We start from the raw sequence: 23,818 nt of genomic DNA, 5'->3' as shown, positions 1-23,818 counted from the left end.
GTGCTAGAGAGGTCCCCAGAAATCCACAAAGATACCTCTACAGTAGACTACTGGCAATGGTCGAGAGGAAGCTGAGCTGACCTACTTTAGTGATCAGATGGCCAAACACCCCAACTGTCATGATAGAACTCTCATCCAGTGACTGATGGAAGCAGATGCAGAGATCCACCGCCAAGACACAGGTGGAGCTCCAGGAGTCCAATCGGTGTGAGAGAGGAGGGATTATATGAGCAAGAGATATTGAGACCATGATTAGAAAAAGCACAGGGACAAATAGCCAAACTAGTGGAAACACATGAACTATGAAACAATAGCTGAGGAGCCCCCATGGAACTGGATCAGGCCCTCTGGATAAGTGAGACAGTTGATTAGCTTGAACTATTTAGGAGGTCCCCAGGCAGTGGGACTGGGACCTGTCCTTAGTGCATGAGCTCCCTTTTTGGAACCTAGAGCCTATGCTGAGACATTTTGCTCAGCCTTGGTGTAGGGAGGAGGGGACTGGACCTGCCTGGACTGAATCTACCAGGCTGAGCTGAATCCCCAGGGGAGACCTTGCCTTGGAGAAGGTGGGAATGGGGGGTGGATAGGTGGGAGGGAGGACAGCGGGATCCGTGGCTGATATGTAAAATTAAATTAATTATAAAATAAAAATAAGAAAATCTACTACCTCTACTTTGTTAGACTAGCACAAATCCTTGCTGTATTCTAAATCTTATCCTTATATCCACAGATAAGTTTTATTGCAAATGGATCCTATCACAGGCCACCACAAGTAGATTCAATACAGGGATCAAAATATTGTGGGGATCCTAGCCCCAACAGATACATCTACACTAAAGATATACAACTCAGAGAACATCACAGCACCGAGGGGCAAAAAGATTTTAAGGTCAAGAACACCAGGAAGCCTGTTGTGATCTAAATTATAGGAAAGGGCAGTCTAATTCATTTCAGTACCAAAGGGAAACTGTACTTTTCATAAATATATAATCCTCTGGTTATTTTTATGTTTTACTGTTGTCACATCCTGGGATAATATCTTACTGTAACTTCTGAAACAAGCATGAAATACATACAGAATGGCTTTTCAAGAATGAATACTTGGAAGTTTGAGTGAGAAGTTAATTGACCAATAAGGAAAGGTTTGAAACCCTCCTAGGATATAGTTAATTCAATTCACAGAAGGTTTTAATCTTTAGGAGGAAAATTATTCCATTTGGCTTCTTACAAAGAAAAGGACGATGACTGCTCTTCGCACACAAACTGTTAGTTATTGGCTTTGATTTCCGTTTGCATGCTTGGAAACACCACAGGACCACTCCAATCCAGTTTTTTGATTCACAGAGATTAACATAAAGAAATATGTAAAATATATTGACACAGTGACCCACAATGTGCCATGTTCTATGACTCTTAAAGACACTGTAAGGTTCGAAGTAAGGAAGGTGTTTTGACTGAAATTCAATTTGTAGAAAATGAGTCAAATGAACCGTTTCTCAATTTGCATTTCCAAATTTTAGTTCGCTTTCACAGAAAGCTTAAAAAAAAATTACCCAAGAGTCCTAGTTCTCATGATTTGAGGGCCAGACTCGGCTGTGCTGTGTTGGCTGCTCTTCTCAGTAGAGTGGTGGGATTGCAGTTCCTCGTGGGTTCTGTATCTCGCTCGACTGAATATTTAAGACAATGACATTGGACAGCAGCCCTGAGTAATTTCCCAGTGTCTGCCTGTTGGAAAAACAATCTACTTGTTTGTGTTTGCTCCTAGAGATTTCCCTTTTCTCTTTTTTCAAAGCAAGAGTTGGGGAGAGGAGACTGGGACTCTTTCTACTCTTTGTTTCCATTATAACTCTATTAATATTTCTGTATTTTATCCATTCTTGCTTATTGACTGCAATGGTCACTTGCAATTCGGTGCTTCTCACAGTTTGATCGCATGGATTATGTTTTTTTTTTTAATTTGTGGAGACTTAGTAGAATACTGCTTGTACTAATTCTACCATTGTATTGATATCAACAAATATTTGTGGAAATAATGATTTATCCTTGATATTATTAATGAATCTTAATACATTACATGTAATTCAGATATGAGAGTTCATTGTTATAATATGAAAGGTCCATGAGAAATATTACAGAATAAAATGGCAATTCAATTGAGGAGTTGAAACACATGGAAAAAAAAAGTCTGAGAGAAATAAGAGGGTGTTTTATATAAAAAAATAAATGTTTTCACTGAACTAAGGTAAATATTCTTATTTTTGATTCATTTAAAATATCACTTTCATTCTTGATTAGTCTTAGATTTAAGGGGAATTTGCCAACACATTACAGCAAAATCCCAAATGCTTCTCATTCACTGACAAGCACGTTCAGTTATACGATTTCACTTTAGCTTGGCATGTCTGTTAAGAATAAGAAACGGACATCAGAGTTCAAAAGATTTTACATTTTGTTTGTATTTCATTGGTTTTCACATATGTCAGAATATCAGTGCATTGAACCTGGCCTCAGGGTTGAGAGAAGGTGAGTACAGGACCATGGCAGCCACAGAAGCAAGGGCAATACCTGTGCAGATGGACAAACGCTTAGGGACCACAGTTAAGGTGGGCTGTCTGTGCTATGGGTATGTTCCCTGGTCAGTTCTACTATCTAATATTCATAAGCTATTTTCCATTGCACAAAGGTCAATATCATTAGGTCTGCTGATGGTATGGATACTTCTAGAACTAACTATAGTTCTGTATAAATGTTTATGTTTTTTTATAGGTGTTAGTATTGCCAAGCCAAGGGCCAAAGATTTGCCCTGACCCCAAAGATAAGTTCAGCTCCAGAGATGAGATACAGGGTCATATCTGGAGGGTCCAAATGTAGGTGGATGATCGAAAGCTCTACTAGGCCATGTCAGCAGTGGGGACTGATAGGAGCTAGAATCCCTAGGACAATCAGGAATTCTCTGCATTTCTGTCCCTTAACATACACATGGGGATCCACACATCTCAATGCTGTGTCTCCTTTTAGAATAACCAGGTGAGGTTGCTCTGATCTTCTTGAGCTGAAATTCTTTGGCTTTGTTTTCCTGATATGTTTTGAAAACTCTCATGTGCTCAGATGGTTCCAATCAATTTTAATGAGTTTACAACTAGGTGTTATTTTACTCAAGAATAAGTTATTATCATTCTCTTCCTGCAGGGCAAAAATGACCTTCATGTTTACAAGAAGGAAGAGAGTCAGTTGAACTCTGTATTAATGTCTAAATGAAGAGAGTTACTACTTGTAAAATTAAGGCCACCAGGGGAGTGATTATCATGAAAATCAGGTCTTTACAATGAGGAGCATCTTTGGGCAGGGCCTAGCCCATGATGTCAGTGGTAGTGTGGGCAATGAATAGAGAAAGAGAAGGGGAGGGATTGGAGATCATCTTCCTTGCTGCTTCCTCCTTTCAATAGAGGGATGCAGGTGCTCTGCCATTGTTAAGCAAGTGTACTGAAACTTCTGAATCCATGAGTACAAATAAAGATTTATTTATTTCTTCTAAAATGATGTTGTGTATTTGTCTTAGTGAAAAAATTTATGACTAATTGTTTTTCATTACCAATCAAGAAGAATTAAACCTAAAACCCGAGAACCCAAGAGGGACAAAACATATCCAGGGGTTTAGAATTTTACTAAAAATGGACTTTAGTTTTGAGTAACAAAGAATGGATACTGGAACAGACAATGATGCACTTTCACATGACCAAAGTGATGTAGCTCATGCCTTCAGAGAAGACAGGAAAAAGACAGTTTCAATAACAATAGTGTTAGAGATTAGCCTGCTGTTATTGAACTGGAAGGTGAAAATTCATGCAATCTGAAGTATAAGAGGTTTTAGAACGAGAAATGTCTCCTGTGTAATTTAATTCTACTGATAAAGCTTCTATTGCTTCATATTTCTTTGAAGGAAGCCACTGTTAGCAGATTTAAAAATCTTTGATATTTATTTCTCCATTTTATTCCATTACATAAAATAATATGTGAATGGCTATGTTAAGAATTTAAAAATGCATTTGAAGTTACAATTTAAAATACAAAATTAAAAGCTGATTTCACTGTTTTCCAATGTATAATGTGGCTTGGTAGTTGATACCCTGCCCTGCCAAGTTGAAAAAAATACGTCATGGAAAAATCACTGTCTAAGAATTGGGCACAAGCCGGGCGGTGGTGGCGCACGCCTTTAATCCCAGCACTCGGGAGGCAGAGACAGGCGGATCTCTGTGAGTTCGAGGCCAGCCTGGACTACCAAGTGAGTTCTAGGAAAGGCGCAAAACTACACAGAGAAACCCTGTCTCGAAAAACCAAAAAAAAAAAAAAAAAAAAAAAAAGAATTGGGCACAAGATGCAGACCATAACAAATTCAAATGGCAAGGGCTCACCATCAAAAGCTTTATGGGAAGCAATACCAGACTATGAATCCTTCATCTGCTTTGAGGACTTTATGCTGTAAGAGTGTCAAGGAGATCCATTCTCTGAGGAAGACCCTCAACACGTTCAAAGCTTTCCTTTAAGTGTTCTACCAGGTCTTCACAGTGAAGATATCAGGGGCATTTAACCCTACCAGGCCTCCAGGAGAAGGTGGTGGTGATGCAGGAGCAGCCATTTGTAACGTAAGAGTGAAGGCTGTTCTACTTACAAAGGCCAGTCTTCAAAAACGAGCACATTACCAGTCCCTTATCTGAGGTTTGTAAGAACCTAACTGACTTGAGTGGATATGAACATCCAGCTCAGACTTAAGACCTCCCCACGTTCGCCCATGTGCTTGCGTTCTTTCCCGTTCTTCTCTGGCTATCCAGTGTACTCGTTGCTCGCACATGCGCTGCTCTTGGCTGTCCCGGCTGGAGGCTTGTCGTCGGGTTGGGTCCATCCCGTCCCCAGTAAGAAAAAGTGTCTTCTCTAGCGATTCGAAGTAGGGACGTGTTTTTGCGGTCTCGTTGGGGTTCCCTCCCGCATGTCCCCCTCCCCCGCCCGACCTTCTGATGCACGTAGCTTTGGCCGGGTGCACCCCGCCCCCCATCTGTGCTCCCGCCGCCTACTGCCGCTGGCACCTCTGGGGAGGGATCATGCGGGGCAAGAGCGGTCATCATACAGCATGCTTGGAGCCCTGGGGGTTCTCGTGGTTTAGGGGGACGAGGGGCCTGCGCTCGCGTGCCGACTTTTCTTTTCCACATGGAGAAAGGGACCTAGGATTGCAGGAACAGGGCCTGGACAAGACTGGGCTTGTCAACATTCAGTCATAGATGGGATAGGGTCTCAGAGGACCTAGGCCCTGTCCAGAGAGGCATTGGCAGTTGGTGGCTTCTGGAACAGGGGGGGTCATTATCTTCAGAGATTGAGCCATTGGTGATTTGTCTTTGCCCCAGGGATCACTATACACAAGACCGTATGTGTAGCTCAGATCAAACCCAGTGGTTCACTACCAACCAAACAAAAAGACATGAAGCAGGAGAGTGAGTTATTGGAAAAAGAGTTTATAATTCATGGGAGTTGGAGGGAAATAAAAGATTCTGAGATTGAGTGTCATCAAAATCTATCAGATACTTGTATGAACTTATCAAAAAGGAACTTAAAGGGAAAAATCATGATAGTTAATAATTTATAAGCACAAAGGTTCAAGGTCAGGAGCCTAAAATGTTTCCACTCACTTTTGATTAGACAACTGTGAAGAAAAGTTGAGTGGTGAATGATGATTTTTGCAGGGAATCCTGCCATGAAATAACATGGGCATTTAAAAAAAAGAGCAAAGCCGGGCGGTGGTGGCGCACGCCTTTAATCCCAGCACTCGGGAGGCAGAGCCAGGCGGATCTCTGTAAGTTCGAGGCCAGCCTGGTCTACAGAGTGAGTTCCAGGAAAGGCGCAAAGCTACACAGAGAAACCCTGTCTCGAAAAACCAAAAAAAGAAAAAAAAAAATTAAAAAAAAAAAGATCAAAGTTGGGCCATTAGTTGTGAAGTGATGCTAATTACTAGCTGCCTGCTTCTTCCACAGCTGGTTCAGAACACGTTCTTTGCTGCCTCTGGCCATTTTTAGCATCTTACTGGAAGGAAGAGAGATTGATTTACTAATTTTATTGTATTTATTTAGAGTCTCTACTATCCTTGTGTTTTGGTGATTCACTAAATATGATACAGGCCTTGAAAGAGAGCCTAATAAGAGGCACAGGTAGGACACCAGGAGGCTCCTAGTTAAACTCAATGGGAAACCAACACATTTCTCACTAAGTCCAAGAATTTGTCCAGCATGTTGATGTATTTCTGTGTGGAATCTTCTTGTTGGTGCCCAACTCTGGGCCCTTCAGGCCTATGGGCCATGCTACTGACGTTTACTGGCTCCACTTGTTGCTTGTGAGCACAACATTTTCTCAAGGAAGTCAAGACTGTAGACAGGTCTAACATGTTTTGATCATCATTGGCCAGGTCTCCAAATGATGTATCATCTTGATGGGAGGCACAGAGCATCTTTTCCAAGGCTTCTACGATATTTTCTTCACCTTGGCAGTCAATCTTGTCCAAAACAGCCTTGACGTTTGCCTTATGATCAGCAGATGTGGTGGATTCTTTCTGTGTCTGAGTCAGAATTTGAGGTAGAGATAATTTTTTTATAACAAGGTTTACAGTAAGAAACATAAGACTTATCTATTTATATTTGTGCAAAATGTAATAAAATGGGAAGAGGGGTTGAGCTTGTGACTTATCTTAGGCCACAAAAGGAGCACAGGCTCCTTGTCATCTGTAGTTACAGAGAGTTTGGCTCAGCGCATGAGCCATAGTCCCACTGTACTCCATCAGGATTATTTCACAGGTTTGGAGCACATTCTCCTGGGCTGCTTAACATCCAGCTTTCAGATAGTAACACACACACACACACACACACACACACACACACACACACACACACACACACAAAACAAAACTCCCAGACAATTTGGGGATAGTAAATTGATCATTGATTGACTGAAGGGATTGTTTCTCAAGTTTGTTCAAGTTAGTAGTAGAAATGCAACTGATGAGCTATTAGCACTGGTTCAAATTGGCACATTATCACTTAGATGTGTGTATGTGAGGATCAAGTGTAGGTGTAGAACAATGCTTGTGAATTGTCTGACCAAGGTCTAAGGATGTTTTTCCACAACAGTGTGGGGTCTTATGGGTAAGAGAAATATTTTAAGCATATGTGAACATAGCGTCATTATATATTTTCTCTAGTATTTCCAGGTTTATTCACTCCTCCATAACCAAAGAATGATTTTCTTTTAGAGTATCAGAGTTCTTTTCTTCACAGACCTTACCATATAGTATGGCAATTGTCTACTCTATGTCTATGTGTAGTGGGTAGCTGTTCCAGCTTTGACCTGGAAGTACTACCCCCATTGAGGCTTCCAGTAACTGTCACGCCTATGAGGCAGGGCCGAGAGAGGAGCCCTTAAGACCTGAGATCCAGAAGTGCTGGTTCTCTTGGTTCCTGGATCCTGGACGCTGGAGGCAGACTGAGCAGAGTTCTCCAGAGAACACTGCTGGACTGCGCTACACCTTTCCCGGACCCTGGAACCAATCCCTTTACTTGTAAGTTACCCCACAAAATAAACCTCCCTTTTAACTACGTAGGGTTGCCTTAATACTTCTACCAATATCTATGTCTATCTCCTGTTTTACATTTCCATGAACATGAGCCATTAGTGAGTGCTTAAACCAATAGACTAAACACACTTACCAATTCCTGGTAGAAAGAAAGCACTTGCTAGGCATCTGTAATACCGAATCACTGCATTTTTTAAAACTCAGAATCAAGTACAAAACAAGTTTATATCAAAACTCAAAATGAGTTTTCTTACAGAAAAATAATAGTAATTTTCTACCTCTTATGCTATGCGTTTATTTGTATAAAATTCTTCTGAAGAGATGTGTTTTCTAATGAGTATCAGTGGAGTTTTTATTAGGAGGGCAGAAATTTAAAACATTTTTCACAATTATGTATAAACTATAGCAACTTTCCAGACTTCATCTTGATTGAACCATATGTAATCAAATGGTTAGCAACCATCTGTATGACACAGAGGAAGGAGGGGTTATATATATCTCTTGAGATTGCAGGAAACTTCACATGCTATAGAGTTTAAAGGATAATTTTGGTTGTTGGTACTCAGATTCAACTTTATTTGAGACAAGGTCCTTTTTTTGGCTGCTGGATTCTTCTGCCTGTGGGAGTATTGCCATTGAAAACAAGCTTTCTATCTAAACTCAAGTTTTAATGCTTTACTGACTGACAGGTATCTCAGACCTCTTGCTGTGCATCTTTGATGTCTGATAAGGACCATGCATTTGTAGTGCATTTCACTTTTCAAGTGTCCAGTTCCCATATGATACTGATGAGTACTCTACCTGCCAGTGGTAGAGAGTGCATCCTTATTCTCTTATCTAGAAAGACTTTTAAGTGCTTCAAGACCCCAATGAGAATGCAGCACCCAACAGATCCTCTGGATTCCTATACTCTCCAAGCAGTGTACTATTTCATAAAGTTGTTTGGTAGATCTGAGATAATTATGCATTTTAAACTTACCTCTCCCTTAGTGAGACTAGATGACAGCAACAGAGTTGTGAGAAACAACATCACTGGGAAGGAAGCCATGACTGAAACTCATCAATGAAAAAAGTTCTGGTTAATTAAGCATGGGTGGGACACAGAACTAACCAACACACTGACCAAAATCATGCCAAAGCAAGTATGTATGGCTGACAAATTCATAACAATATAAGGGAAGAATTGTCATGTGGGGTTCTGTAGTTTCATTGTGCCCACTTTGCCTCTGTTAGACACAATACATAAGCTAAAGGACTTGACTGATGTCCCTGATGTGAACTTGCAAAGGCTAGAGAATTCTTTCTTTCTGCACAGGTCTATTCCTCTGTCCTTAAAAGGAAATGTGGAAAACAGATCCAGTTTGAATTTTTCCAGATTTTCTTTTCACTTTGTACCACAGCAAGTTTTGCAATTCCCTCTTAATAGCTTTCATCTATATTGGACACAAATCAAAATGCCAGGGTTGTGATTATGCAGCTATAAATATACAAACATCTCAGAAGTGTCATCTGCGAAGAACCATTGAAAGTTATGCCAATTTTGACTTATAGTCATATCAATTTCCACTATTTTCCTTCAATTTGAAAATATGAGCACCAATAATAATTGTGTATCTATTCTATTTAATCTCACTTAATCCATGTTTTGTTAGGTGGGCTGTTTCATATTTTCATTAAGTTTTAAACATTCCCCACTCATTGCACAAAATGTTCCTTCTCAATGAGTCACAAAGTTGTACATCCTTTACATGCTGCTAAAAGACCACTAGTGTGTGGGATGCACTCACCTTCCTTCTGGAACTCATACAAATGGCTTACATGTAAATTAAAGGTGTGGTGTCTCACTTTGTATACTTTGTGTACTTTCAAAGTCCTTTTTTTTTTTAAAGTATGTAATTTGCTCAATCACAAGGAAGATCCATTATTGGCAAAGATCTAGTACACTTTACATTTTTTTTTTTTTGGTTTTTCAAGACAGGGTTTCTATGTGTAGCTTTGCGCCTTTCCTGGAACTCGCTTTGTAGACCAGGCTGGCCTTGAACTCACAGAGATCCGCCTGGCTCTGCCTCCCGAGTGCTGGGATTAAAGGCGTACACCACCACCGCCTGGCTCACACTTTACATTTTTGTACCATTTCCCCTTCCCTTTCTTCCATTCAAGCCCTCCCATATACTCCTAAATGCACTCTTTCAAACTCACTGCCTGAATTTCATTGTAATTCATGACTAAAATTTTAGTCAAAGTGCCCCCACAGAATTCTGTTATGTCTTTTTCCTTGATCTTCCCTCATAGACACCAACAACTGCCCAGGATCTAGAAAACATTCCAGGTTACCCTGGATCTCCACACACTCAGTGCCCAGACCTTCCAGAATGACAACCTTGTTTCTTCTTCCTGGTGGGCCAGTAGGAGTCAATTGCAAAGAATGCTTCTGCTCCCTAGGACACTTACTTTAGGGCCTAGAGTGTAGGCAAAATGTGGCCTCACTCTTTTTTATCATGGGCAGATGAGGAAGTTCATTTGAATTGACCTTTCTAGTCATGAGCATGGTGTGCTGCTCTATATTAGTCTTCAGGTGCCCAGCTGGACAGTCCCTCCATTTCCCTGTCTATTTCAAAGTTGGAGGCTCTGATGTGTCACTAACACCATAATCTTAACCGTGTAAATAATGTCATCCTACCAGGGAGCTTCCTTTCCTGTGCCACAGTCTTGGATCGCATTGCTTGTTCCATAGGCTTTCAGTCAGGTCAGCTCCTGTTGCAGGCTGCTGTGCTTCTATGGTTGTCTAGGTCTCCTCTTTTATTGGGTAGAGGGTGGGTCTTTAGAGATTTGTTTCCAGATGTGGCCATGCTGAATTGGCTGCTGATCCCAGCAAATCAATTTGATTGCAGATTTCTCTTGGTTTTCGCTTCTTCCTCATTAAATGTTTAAGAGAGTGACATTGGACAGCAGCCCTGAGTAATTTCCTATTACATTGGCTGTCTTTGCTCTAGAGGATCTTTCTTAGCTCATTTTTAAAAACAAGATAAGGGGAGAGGAGTTTCACACTCATCTCTACCCTTTGTGTCTAGACTTGAGGTACCACTTTGCTTTTCCCATTATAAATGAATACCCAATGCTTGTATCTAGTATTTCTTATTCTGTAAAGTATTTTTTGTTATTCTTCCCTCATAGAAACCAATAATTGCTCAGAATCTGAAGAAAAAAATCCAGTTCACTTTGGATATTTATACTCTGTGCCCATACCTTCCAGAGTGACAGCTTTTAATCCAGTTTCTGGTGGATCAGTAAAGAATGAGTTATGAGTAGTTCCCTGTTCCCTATGACATTTACTTTAGGGTCTAAATGTTAGACAAAATGTGGCCCCACTCTTTTCAATCATAAGGAAATTCATTTGAATTGAGTTTTATTGTCATGTGCTGGGTGTGTTGCTCTATATTATGTCTCATCCGACAAGTTTCATTTCTCAAGATTGCTGGGTATTTCACAGACTGAGGCTTTGATGTGTCACTGGCCACTATACTCTTAATCTTAACATTGTGAATACTGTCCTTTTACCATGGAGCTTGCTTTCATTCTCCAGTCTTAGCTTGAGTTACTTGTTCCATAGGCTTTCAGTCAGGTCAGCTCAAGGTACAGCCTCCTGTGCTGCTGTGGGTCTCTGGGTCTCTCTTTCACTGAGTAGAGGGAGGGCCTTTAGAGTTTGAGGCCACATGTGGTTGTGCTGGACTGGCTGCTCTTCCCAGCAGGCTGGTTAGGTTGCAGAGTTTCTCTTGGGTTCTGCTTCTCGCCCATCAGAATATGTGAGAGAGTGACATGGGACAGCAGCCCTGGGTCATTTCCCAGCATCTGTTAGGTGGGTCAGTGATCCACTATTTTACTTTTGTTGTATTTGCTCCAGGGGATTTTCCTTTACTCCTTTTAAAGCAAGATATGGGGAGAGGAGAGTCTCCCTCATCTCTATGCTTTTTATCTAGCATGTTGGGTCCCAGTTTGCTTTTCCCATTATAAATGTGTTATCCAGTGTTTGTGTTTGTTTGTAGTCTTTCTTATTCTGCTATTTAATGCACTGTTACCTTGTCTTTCAATGATTCTCACGTGTGTGATTACATTGTTTCCTTTTTCAGATTTGTGAGGATTTAATAGGAGATTGCTTGCCTCTATTCTACAATCTTTATCAGCAAATGTTTGTTGAAGGGAGGAATTATTTATCCTTGTCATTATTAGAGAATCCTGATACTGCATAGACACACAATTCATATTTGACAGTTCATTGTTATAATATGAATGGTCCACAGGAAAAGAAAACAAAATAAAACAATTCAATTGAGATATTTGGAGTTTATGGAGAAATTCTGGGACATAATTAAAAAATATTTTGCAGAAAATAAAGGAATTGTTCTCATTGAACTAAGAAATATATTCTTCCTATCGTTCATTTTAAAAAAATCATGATCATTTTAGAGTTTTCCTAGATTTTAAGGTAATTTGGCAAGACATTCCATCAAAATTCCAGATACTCCTCATTCACTGTTAGCTTATTCAGTTATATGATTTTACGTAGCTTGTTGTGTTTGTTAAGACTAATGCTCCAACACCGGAACTCAAACAATTTTACATTTCCTATGTATTTCATCAATTCTCCCACATCCTCTTTTTTCTTCCACAATCTGTTTCAAAATGCCTTGTTACATTCAATTGTCACATCTTAGTCTCTAGTTGCCTGCAACTGTTTCTCAGATTTCTTTATTTTTCATAAGTTTCAGTGTTTTTGCAATGCCCAGTCACTTTAGTAGTATTTTGAAGAAAATCCCACAATTTGAGGATGACTTACATTTTTAGCTTATAATTAGACCCACAGTACCACAGTCTCTGAAGTCCTTGGAATTATAGCCCAAGTAAACTTTACAAAACATTTATTAATGAAGCTTTCTATACTATCTCCTACATGGGCTTCAGGTCTTTGTTTAAAACACTTGCTGTACTGTAGAGAAGGAAGGACAAATGATGAACTCATGCAACTGAATAAACAAGCCAGTACAAAAAGCATTGGAAGAACAGATTAGAATAAAGTGTTTGAAAACCTGGTAAAGCTTAAGGGATCTAAAAAGCCAGATGTTTCAAACCATTATCTGTAAAGTTAAATAAACAGAATTAAAAGCAGATTTCACTGTCTTCTACTGTATATTAAATCATGGTATTTGATACCCTGCCCTGCCAAGTTGAGAAACCTCAAGCAAACTAGAAAGTATACTGTAGTGGCACTTTTCAGCCAGCAGGTGGCGTTGGTACAGCTCCAAAGCAGGGCCTGCTGGTGATCTTGGCTGACTGCAGCTCGCTGGAGTCGAGATGGCGGGAGCCGGCGCCGGCACTCAGGAAGCCGGGGAGTGCCTCTTTCGCTGGTCTCAGGGCTAAGCTAGGGAACTGAGACCGGACTAGCTGCCCCCTTTTTCGGGAATGGAACCGTGTAGGCATTCCCAGGTTATATGGAACTTTGCAGGCGGGTTTAGGTACCCGCTAGCTGGGGAGGAGGCTGAGGGTGGGAGCCACCCAGGCCTTTGGAATTTGCCCCACGTGAGCGCCAGATACTGGTGAAATTATTAAGGCCACTCCACGTAGATAAAAGGAGATTTATTTAATGGCGTAACTTACAAGTTAAGGGATAGGTAGATCGCGGGGTCTGGGGAAGGTGTATCGCAGTCCAGCGGTGCTCTCTGGAGCTCTGCTTGGCCCACCTCCACCGTCCAGGGTCCCGGAACAGAGTGAGTGTGCTGGCCCATCCAGATCTCGGGTCTCCAGGCGTCTCCCTCGGCCCCGCCTTATAGGCGTGACAGTTGCCGAAGTCTCAATGGGGGTTGGAACTTCCAGATCAAAGCTGGAATGGCTACCCACTACAGTATACATCATGGCAAATTACTGTCTAAGAATTGGGCACAAGATCCAGATCATGACAAATCCAAATGTCAAGGATCCACCATCAAAACCTCCTTGGGAAGCAATACCAGGCTATACATCCTTCATCTGCTTTGAGGACTTTATGCTATGTGAGTGTCAAGGAGATCCACTTTTTATGAAGACCCCTATGCTTTCAAAGCTTTTCTTCAAGTGCTCTACTAGGTACACACACAGTAAGATTTAGGAGGAATATAATCCTACCAGGCTTTCAGGAGAAGTTGGTGGTGCAGCAGGAGCAGTCATCTGAAGTGTAAGTGTGAAGTCTGTTCTGTTTACAAAGGCCTGTCTTAAACACTTTACCAGCCCCTTATCTGAGGGCTGTAAGAACCTAACTGACTTGGATGAATATGAGCATCCAACTCAGACTTATTTTTCTTTTCCACATGGAGGAAGGGACATAGGATTGCAGGAACAGTTCCTGGACAAGACTGGGCTTGTCAACCTTCAGTCATAGATGGGAGAGGGTCTCAGAGGACCTAGGCCTGTCCAGAGAGGCATTGGCAGTTATTGCTGCTGGAGCAGGGAAGTCATTATCTTCAGTGGCTTAGTACCTGGTGATTTGTCTTTGTCCCAGGGGTCACTTCGTACATATGTGTGGTAGTCCAGGTTAGACCCAGTGAGCTCCAAAACATGAGACATGAAGCAGGAAAGTGTTATAACAGTATTATGCCTGGGTTACACATGGAGCAGGAGAATAGGAAGTGAGTTTATAGTTCATGGAAGATGGAGGGAGATAACAGTCTGAGATCTGAGTGTGATCAAAATTTACCATATACTTGTATGCAGTTATCAAAACAGAAGTTAAAGAGAAAACATCATGATAGTAAATATTTTATAACCATCAAAGTTTTTAGTTTGAAGCATAGCAGGTTTCCATTCATTTTTGATCAGACAAGAGTGAGGAAGTTTGAGTTACTCATGATGAGTCGACTGGGAGTCTTGAAATGAAACTGTGTGCATTTAAATAAAGGAGAGTTAGGTGATTAGTTCTAAAATAATGCTAATTACTAGCTGCCTGCTCCTTCCACACCTAGTTCAGAAGACTTTCTTTGCTGCCTCTGGCCATTTTTATCATCTTACTGGAAGGAGAAGAGAGGAAGTTTTTGTGTATCTTTATAGACTCCACTCTCCTTGTATTTGGGCGGTTCACTAAAGAGGATGTATGACATAAAAGAGAGCCTAATAAGAGGCACAGCAGGAAGGACACCAGGAGGCCCCTGGTTAACTTTAACGGAGAAGCATAGTTATTATTGCTAAGTTTATGCATTCTTCCAAAGGGTAGAATAACAAATTTTCTTGTTGGTCTCTGTTCCTGTGGAGCTTATGGGCTTTGTTACTGAAGTTAATTGAGTTCCCTTGGTTCATGTAATCACAACATTTTCTCAGGGAATTCAAGAGTGTAGACCGGTCTAACTTGTGTAGGTTAGCATTGGTCAGGTCTTCAAATGCTGTTCTGTATTGATGGTGTGCACAAAGATTACTCTCCAAGCTATCTTTGATATTTAGTTCACATGGGCAGTCAACCTTGTCCACGCCAGTCTTGACATTTGTCTTGCGCTCAGTAGATATGATGGATTCATTCTGAGTTTGTGTCAGGACCTGGGGTAAAGACAATTTTTTATAACACAGTTTATAGTAAGAAACATAAGACCTACCTGTTTGTTTTGGTGCAAGATACAGTAAGAGGGAAAAAGGCCATGAGCTCATAACTCATCCTAGAACACAAAGGGAACCCTGTCTCCTTGTCATCCGCAGTTAGAGAGGATTTGGCTTAGTGTAAGAGCAGGCATCCCACTGAATAGTCTACTATGACTGTTTCACAGATTTGGAGCACATTCTCCATGGCTGCTCAACACCCAACTTTCAGATATGAACACACACATGCACACACACACACACACACACACACACACACACACACACACACACAAACCCTCCTCTATTTGGGGAGAGTAATTGATTTAGTGAAGTGACTGTTTCTGCATTTGTTCAGGTTAGTGGTAGAAATGCAACTATGAGCTATTAGCACTGGTTCAAATTCACACATTATCTTGGAGATGAGTCTATGTGGGGATCAAATGCTATGGTAGTACAATGCTTGTGAATTGTCTAAACAAGGTCTAAAATTGTTTCTCCACAAAAATTGGTGGCCTATGGGTAAGAGCAATGCTTTAAGCACATGTAAACAGACAGTGTCGTTATATATTTTCTGTTATTTCAAGGTGAAGGAATTGTGGAAAAAACAGATTCAGTTCAATTTTTTCTTTCTTATTTTGCTATTCCATGTTTATAGCTTTCGTCTATACTGGATATGATTCAGGGCATCAGCATTGTTATTTTGCAGACATAAATACACAGACACCTTAGAAGTGGCATTTTGTGAATAGGGATTGCATGTTATTCTATTGTTTCTTGTACTTAAATCAATTTTTATTTTTTCTTCAATAAGAAAATATAGAAACAATTAGTGAATTGTATATTTAGTATATTTAAGCTCAATCAGTTCATCATTTGTTAGATGGATTGTTCCATATTTTCATTAAGTTTTAAAGTCACTCCACTCATTGCACAGAATGTCCCTTCTCTATGTGTCACCAAGTCCTAAATCCTTTAGATGATTCTAAAGACCACTTGGTGTGGAATGAACTCACCTTCTTTCTAAATTAAAGGTGTGATGTCTCATTTTATATACTGTGCATATGTTTTAAATCTTCAAAATCCACTTTTTAAATATATGCTTTGCTTCAAATTGTTATTTAGCTGAATGACAATGGAGATCCATTATCAGCAAAGACGTAGTTTATTTTTTCTTTGTTTTGATTCATCTATTTCTCATGTATACAGTGTTCTGCCTGCATGTCAGAAGAAGGCAACATTTCTCATCACCACCGGTTGTGAGCTACCATGTGGTTACTGGGAATTGAACTCAGGACCTCTGGAAGAGCAGAGTCTTTGCTCTTAATTTCTGAGCCATCTCTTCAGCCCCAATTATATATTTTTAATACCATTTACCCTTCCCTTTCCATTCTTCAATTCCTCCCATGCACTCCATAATGTTCTGTTTGAAATTCACTCCGTGTTTTTTCATTCCGATTCATGACTAAAATTCGACTCAAATGTCACTACAGAGATCTGTAATGTCTTTTTTGTTGGTCTTCCCTCATAGACACCAATAACTCCTCAGGATCTAGAAAACATTCCAGTTCATTCTGGGTCTTCATACACTCAGTGCTCATACCTTCCAAATGACAGCCTTATTCTTGTTCTTGGTGGATCAGCAAAGAATGAATTATAAGTAATGCTCCTGTTCCCTATGAAATTGCTTTAGGGTCTAAATGTTAGGCAAAATGTGGTCCCACTCTTCTCAATCAGGAGTACATAAGGAAATTCATTTGAATTGAGTTTTATTGTCATCTGCTTGGTATGTTGCTCTATATTACTTCTCATTAGACCAGTTTCATTTTTCAAGATTGCTGGACAGTCTCTCAATTCTCCTGTATATTTCACAGACTGAGGCTCTGATGTGTCACTGGCCACTGTAATCTTAACATTGTAAATACATTACTTTTATCATGGAACTTGCTTTCATCCTCCACAGTCTTAGCTTGAATTGCTTGTTCTAGAGACCTTCAGTTCAGGTCAGCTTCTGTTGCAGGCTCCTGTGCTGCTGTGGGTCTCTGGGTCTCTTTTTCACTGGGTAGAGGGAGGGCCTTTAGAGTTTGAGGCCACACATGGTTGTGCTTCACTGGCTGTTACCCATGATGATTTGACTAGGAATCTTGCAACAAAACAACGTGTGCTTTTAAGCAATGAAACAATGTGTGCATTTAAATAAAGGAAGGTTAACCATTAGTTCTGTAGTGACTAATTACTAGCTGCCTGCTCCTTCCATTCCTGGTCCAGAACACTCTCTTTCCTGCTTCTGGTCTTTTTAAGAGGAGAGGAGTTTTTTTGTGTTTAATACTGTTTCCACTCTCTTCGTATTTGGGTGGCTAACTAAAGAGGACATATGACTTGAAAGAGAGCCCGCTAAGAGGCACAGCAGGAAGGACACCAGGAGGCTCCAGGTTAACATTATTGGGAAATAAACACACCTTTCAGTAAGTCCAATATAGTTTCTAAAATAGAGAGATTTTTGCATGTGAAATTTTCTTGTTGGTGCCTAACTGTACTCTCTAGAACCCTATGGACCATGCTCGTGTAGTTTACTGGGTCCACTTATTGCTTCTGTTCACAGGATTTTCTCAGGACTATCAAAACAGTACACAGGTCTAATGTGCGCTTATTTTCATTGGCTAGGTCTTTAGTCTATGTTTGATTTTTGAATGGAGTCACACAGCATCCTCTCCAAGGCCTCTATATTTCCTTCACTTTGACAGTACTCTTTTCCAAGACAGCTTTGACATTTGTCTTGTCAGCTGATATAATGGGCTCTTTCTGAGTCTGAGCCAGAACCTTTGGTAGAAGTAAATTTTTATAACAAGATTTATAGTAAGAAACATCAGACCTATCCATGTGTATTTGTTCAGGATACAGTAAGATGGGAAGAGGCTGTGATGACTCACCCTAGAGCACGAAGGAAACACTGGCTCCTTGTCACCTGCCCTTGGAGAGGATGTGGCTCAGTGAAAGAGCAGGGGCCCCACTAAGTACTCTACCAGGACTGTTTCTTAGATTTGGAGCATATTTTCCAGGCTTGGTTAACTCCCAGCTTTATTAACACAAATTTTTACAGGCTACTTAGGGATAGTAAATTGATCTAGTGAAATGTCTATTTCTTGGGTTGTTCAGGTGAATGACAGAATTGCAGCTGATGAGCTACTAACCCTGGTTCAAATGGACACAAATTATCTTGTAGATGTATGTATGTGAGGATCAGGTGCAGGTGTAGAAAAATGTGAATTGTTGGAACAAGATCTAAGGTTGATTTTCAGCAAGGATGTAGTGAGCTATGGGCAAGAGCAATACTTTAAACTTATGTAAACAATCAGAATGCACAGTGTCGCTGCGTATTTTCTCTGATATTTTGAGTTGAGTTAGTCATTCATTCCAACGTGACTTAAGATTGATTTTTTAGAGTCTCAGAGTTCTGTCCTCACAGACCTCACCATACAGTATGGCAATTATCTACTGTGTGTCTATGTCTAGCTCCTGTTTTATGTTCCTGTGAACAAGGACCATTAGTGAGTGCTTGAACAAATAGACCACACACAGTTACCAATTCCTGGTAGAAAGTATGCGCTTGCCAGACATCTGTAACAGTGATTCACTGCATTTTATTTAAGCCAAAGTTCTCATCCCCATATAATTCCTACTAAACTTGAAATCAAGTGTAAAGCAAATTCACTTCAAAACTCAAAATGAGTTTACCTAGGAGAAAAGATAATAGTAATTTTCTACTTCATATGCTATCTTGTTTTATATATGAAAAATTCTTCTGAAGAGATGTGTTTTTAGGAGGTCCAAAATTTTAAAAAATATTGAGAATAATATACAAAATATATATCTTAAGAGTTTGTTTTGGGGCCAGGCAGTGGTGGCACATGCCTTTAATCCCAGCACTTGGGAGGCAGAGCCAGGCAGATCTCTGTGAGTTCGAGGCCAGCCTGGTCTACAGAGTGAGATCCAGGACAGGCACCAAAACTACACGGAGAAATTCTGTCTTGAAAAAACCAAAAAAAAAAAAAAAAAGTTTGTTTTGAATGAACAATATGTCCTCAAACTTAATTAGGAACCAACTGTATGATGCAGAGGAAGGAGGGATTATTTATCTCTTGTGATTGAGGCAGATTTCACATCATATAGAAGTTAATAGATAATTTTTGTTGTTTGTCCTCAGATACATCTATATTTGAGACAAAGTCCTTTGCTGGCTTTTGGATTCTTCTGTCCATTTCACAGTGGTAGCAGTGCAGTTGATGACAAGCTGTTAATGCTTTATTGACTGACCTGTATCTTAAACACTTTAATGTGCATCTTTGATATCTGGTAAGTACCCTATATTTGTTGTGCATTTCCCTTTTAAGTGTCCTGTTCCCACATGTCACTGGTGGGTACTATAGTTGCCAGTGTTGGAGACTGCAATCTTTTTTTTTTTTTTCGAGACAGGGTTTCTCTGTGTAGTTTTGGTGCCTTTCCTGGAGCTCGCACTGTAGCCCAGGCTGGCCTTGAACTCACAGAGATCCGCCTGCCTCTGCCTCCCGAGTGCTGGGATTAAAGGCGTGCGCCACCACTGCCTGGCGAGACTGCAGTCTTATTCTCTCATCTCCATAGCCCTGTTAACTGCTCCTAGACCCCATGAGAATGCTGTCATCTATCAGACCTTCTGGATTTCTGAACTACCAAGTAGTGTACCATCTCACATAGTTGCCAGATAGATCAGAAATAATTATCATTTTAAACTTACCCTTCCTTCAGTGAGCATTGATGACATCAGCAGAGTAATGAGAAACAACATCATTGGGGAAGAGGCCATGGCTCAAACTAATCAAAGAAAAATTCCTGGTTGAATTAAGCAGTGTGAGGGATACAGAGCTAGACAAGACACTGATAGAAGATATGACAAAGCAACTCTACCTGACAAATTCATTAAGGATATAACAAGGGAAGAGTTACCATGTGTGGCTGCTGTTGTTTTATTGTGCCTACCTTGCCTCTCATAGATCTAACACATAAGCTAAAGAAGTTTACGGGTATCTGGGATGCATACTTGCAAAGGCTGGGCATTCCTAGTTTCTTTCTGCATGTGTCTGTTCCTCTGTCCTCAAAAGGGAAATGTGGAAAAAAAAACAGATCCAGTTCTTTTTATTTCTGTGTACCATCTCTTCTTTTGCTACATCCTGTTTATAGGTGTCATCTGTACTGGATATGAATCAGGGTGACAGGGTGCAGACATAAACGTACAAACACCTTAGAAGTTACAAAATGTGAAGAGCAATTTCAGCCATGCCATTTTTCTTCAACTTGAACTAATTTTCATTTTTTCACTAAAAATATACAAACACAATTAATGAATTGCCTATCGAGTCTATTAAAGCTCACTCAATCCATAATTTGATAGATGGGTTGTTTCATATTTTCATTAAGGTTTTAAATACATTGTTCATTGCACAAAATATCTCCTCTCAATGAATCCTCATGTCCTACATTCTTTGAATACTGCTAAAAACTTTTAGTGTGGGATGCATTCATTCACCATCCCTTTGGAGCACATAAAATTGGCTTACATTGTAAATTAAAGGTATGGTGTCCCATTTTATATACTGTATGTACATTGAAAATTTTCAAAATACTTTTTAAATATATATATTTTGCTTCAATTATTTCCTGCTTAATGATACTGGGGAGATATTATCAGCAAATATCTAATACAATTTATATTTTTATATGAATTCCCTTCACTTTCCTCCCTTCAACCCTCCCATGTAATCTGTAACTCCTCTCTCTTTCAAATTCATTCCTTTTTTTTCCCATTGAGATTCATGGTTAGTTTTGAGTCAAAACATCCACAGAGGGATCAGAAATGTCTTTTTCTTTGGTTTTCCCTCATAGTCACTAAAACTTCCCAGGATCTTGAAAACATCCAATTTGCCCTGGAGCTTCACACACTCAGTGTCCAGCCAGACCTTCCAGAGTGACAGTCTTGATTCTTGGTTTAGATGGGTCATTAAGGTATGAACTTTAAGGAATGCTTCTGCTCCTTACAACAGTTACTTTCAGGCTTAAATGTGTGACAGAATGTGGCCTCACTCTTCATTATGGGATGGTGAGAAAACTCATTTCATTTGAATTTTCTTATCATCAGTGTAATGTGCTGCTGTATATGACTTCTCACCTGACCAGATTCATATTTCAAGATTGCTGGACAGTCTCTCAGTGTTCTCATATATTTCACAGACTGAGGCTCTGATGTGTCACTGGCCACTGTAATCTTAACATTGTAAATACTGTCATCTTACCTTGGAATTTGCGTTCAACCTCTGCAGTCTTAGCTTGAATGGCTTGTTCCAGAGCCTTCAGTTCAGGTCAGCTCCTGTTGCAGGCTCCTGTGCTTCTGTGAATCTCTGGGTCTCTCTTTCACTGGGTAGAGGGCAGGTCTTTAGAGTTTGAGGTCACACGTGGTTGTGCTGGACTGCCTGCTCTTCCCAATAGACTGGTTTGATTGCAAAGTTTGTCTTGGGTTCTATGTCTTCCTCATCAGAATACTTAAGACAGTGACATTGGACAGCAGCCCTGAGTAATTTCCCAGTATCTTCTTGGTGTGTCAGTTATCCACTATTTTGCTTTAGCTATCTTTGTTCCAGCAGATTTTTCTTTTCTCCTTTTTGAAGCAAGATATGAGGAGAGGAGAGTCTCCCTCGTCTCCCGGCCTTTTATCTGGCACTTTCTGTCACAGTGTGCTTTTCTCATTTTAACTGTATTACCCAATGTTTGTGTGTTTTATCTAGTCTTGATTATTCTGCTATTTACTCAATACTCTCTTGCCTTTCAGTGATTCTCACATTTTTTTTACTACATGTTTTATTTATTTTTATTCTTTTAGATTTGTGAGGATTTAGTAGAATATTGCTTACCTCTATCCTACCACCATTATCAACAAATATTTGTTGAAAGAAAGAATTATTGATCCATCAGATAGACTTACTCCAGTAGAAGATGGAATAAAATACAAAAACCCACAGCCAGATATTATGCAGAAAGTGAGACCTTGCAACAAACCACTCAAAATGAGATATCTCCATCAACTCTCTCCCCTCAGAGCTCAGGGAAACGCATGGAGGAGGAGGGAGAATGAGCTCTGAGGACAGAGGACATGGAGGACACAAGGCCTTTTAAAATACCTCACCAAAGCTCATATGAACTCAGAGATGGATACAGTAATCACAGGGCCTACACTTGTCTCTTTCTCTGCATACATACCATAGCTTTTAGTTGAGTGCTTTTTTGAGACTCCTGAATGTGTAGATAAGTGAGTTTCTGATTCTTGTGCCTTCACTTTGGGCTCTTTTATTTTTCTGTTGTCTTGGCTTGTCCAATTTTAATATGTGGGTTTTCAATTTATCTTATTATATTTTATGTTGTTAAAACTACAACATTCAGAAATATGATCTAATATGTTTTTTTAAAAAATATTTTTATTTTATAATTAATTTAATTTTACATATTAGCCACGGATTTCCCTGTCCTCCCTCCTCCCACCCCCAGCCTCCCCCCTCAATCCACCACCCATTCCTATCTCTTCCAAGGCAAGGTCTCCCATGGGGAGTCAGCCCAGCCTGATAGATTCAGTTGAGGCAGGTCCAGTCCCCTCCTCCCTACACCAAGGCTGAGTAAAGTGTCTCAGCATAGGCCCTAGGTTCCAAAAAGCCAGCTCATGCACTAAGGACAGGTCCTGGTCCCACTGCCTGGGGACCTCCTAAACAGTTCATGCTAATCAACTGTCTCACTTATCCAGAGGGCCTGGTCCAGTTCCATGGGGGCTCCTCAGCTATTGGTTCACAGTTCACGTGTTTCCACTAGTTTGGCTATTTGTCCCTGTGCTTTTTCCAATCATGGTTTCCATCTCTTGCTCATATAATCCCTTTCCTCTCTCGCCTATTGGACTCCTGGAGCTCCACCTGGGGCTTGGTTGTGGATCTCTGCATCTGCTTTCATCAGTCACTGGATGAGAGTTCTGTCATGACAGTTAGGGTGTTTGGCCATGAGGGCACCAGAGTAGGTCAGCTCACGCACTCTCTTGACCATTGCCAGTAGTCTATAGTGGAGGTATCTTTTTGGATTTCTGGGGACCTCTCCAGCACTCTGCTTCTTCCTATTCCCATGGGGTCTTCATTTATCATGGTATCTCTTTCCTTGTTCTCCCACTCTGTTCCTGATCCAGCTGGGACTTCCTGCTCCCCTAAGCTGTCTTTCCCCCGACCATTGCCCTCCATTACCCCCATTCACTCCCAGTTTTCGCATGTAGATCTCATCCATTTCTCTGTCGTTGGGTGATCCCTGTGTCTTTCTTAGGGTCATCTTTACTAGGTAGCCTCCCTGAAGTTGTGAGTTGCAGTCTGGTTATCCTTTGCTTTACATCTAGTATCCATTTATGAGTGAGTACATGCTATGTTTGTCTTTCTGAGTCTGGGTTACCTCACTCAGGAGAAAATATCTTTTCCAGTTCCATCCATTTGCCTGCAAACCTCATGATGTCATTGTTTTTCTCTGCTGAGTAGTACTCCATTGTGTATATATACCACATTTTTATTTATA

The 23,818-nt window shown here is 40.4% G+C and overlaps 2 protein-coding genes across 2 annotated transcripts; both read right to left on the bottom strand.

Annotated features, from left to right (window-relative positions):
- Positions 1–6,011: 6,011 nt before the first annotated feature.
- LOC128114122 (hemoglobin subunit alpha-like) lies at positions 6,012–8,675 on the bottom strand. Its single transcript, XM_052743975.1, has 2 exons — positions 8,589–8,675; positions 6,012–6,598 (listed from the first exon to the last, which is right to left on the bottom strand). The coding sequence occupies exons 1-2, from the start codon at positions 8,655–8,657 to the stop codon at positions 6,224–6,226; spliced, it is 444 nt and encodes a 147-aa protein (XP_052599935.1). The 5' UTR covers positions 8,658–8,675; the 3' UTR covers positions 6,012–6,223.
- Positions 8,676–14,791: 6,116 nt separating this feature from the next.
- On the bottom strand, positions 14,792–20,051 carry LOC128113943 (exocrine gland-secreted peptide 1-like). Its single transcript, XM_052743795.1, has 2 exons — positions 19,971–20,051; positions 14,792–15,163 (listed from the first exon to the last, which is right to left on the bottom strand). The coding sequence occupies exons 1-2, from the start codon at positions 20,037–20,039 to the stop codon at positions 14,792–14,794; spliced, it is 441 nt and encodes a 146-aa protein (XP_052599755.1). The 5' UTR covers positions 20,040–20,051.
- Positions 20,052–23,818: the final 3,767 nt, after the last annotated feature.

This window comes from Peromyscus californicus, unplaced genomic scaffold (assembly GCF_007827085.1).
Source record: "Peromyscus californicus insignis strain IS unplaced genomic scaffold, ASM782708v3 Scaffold_19__1_contigs__length_69161282, whole genome shotgun sequence".
Classification (NCBI taxonomy): Eukaryota; Metazoa; Chordata; class Mammalia; order Rodentia; family Cricetidae; genus Peromyscus; species Peromyscus californicus.
The sequence above is the reverse complement of the archived record's forward strand: the minus strand, read 5'-3'. Positions and strand labels throughout refer to the sequence as shown.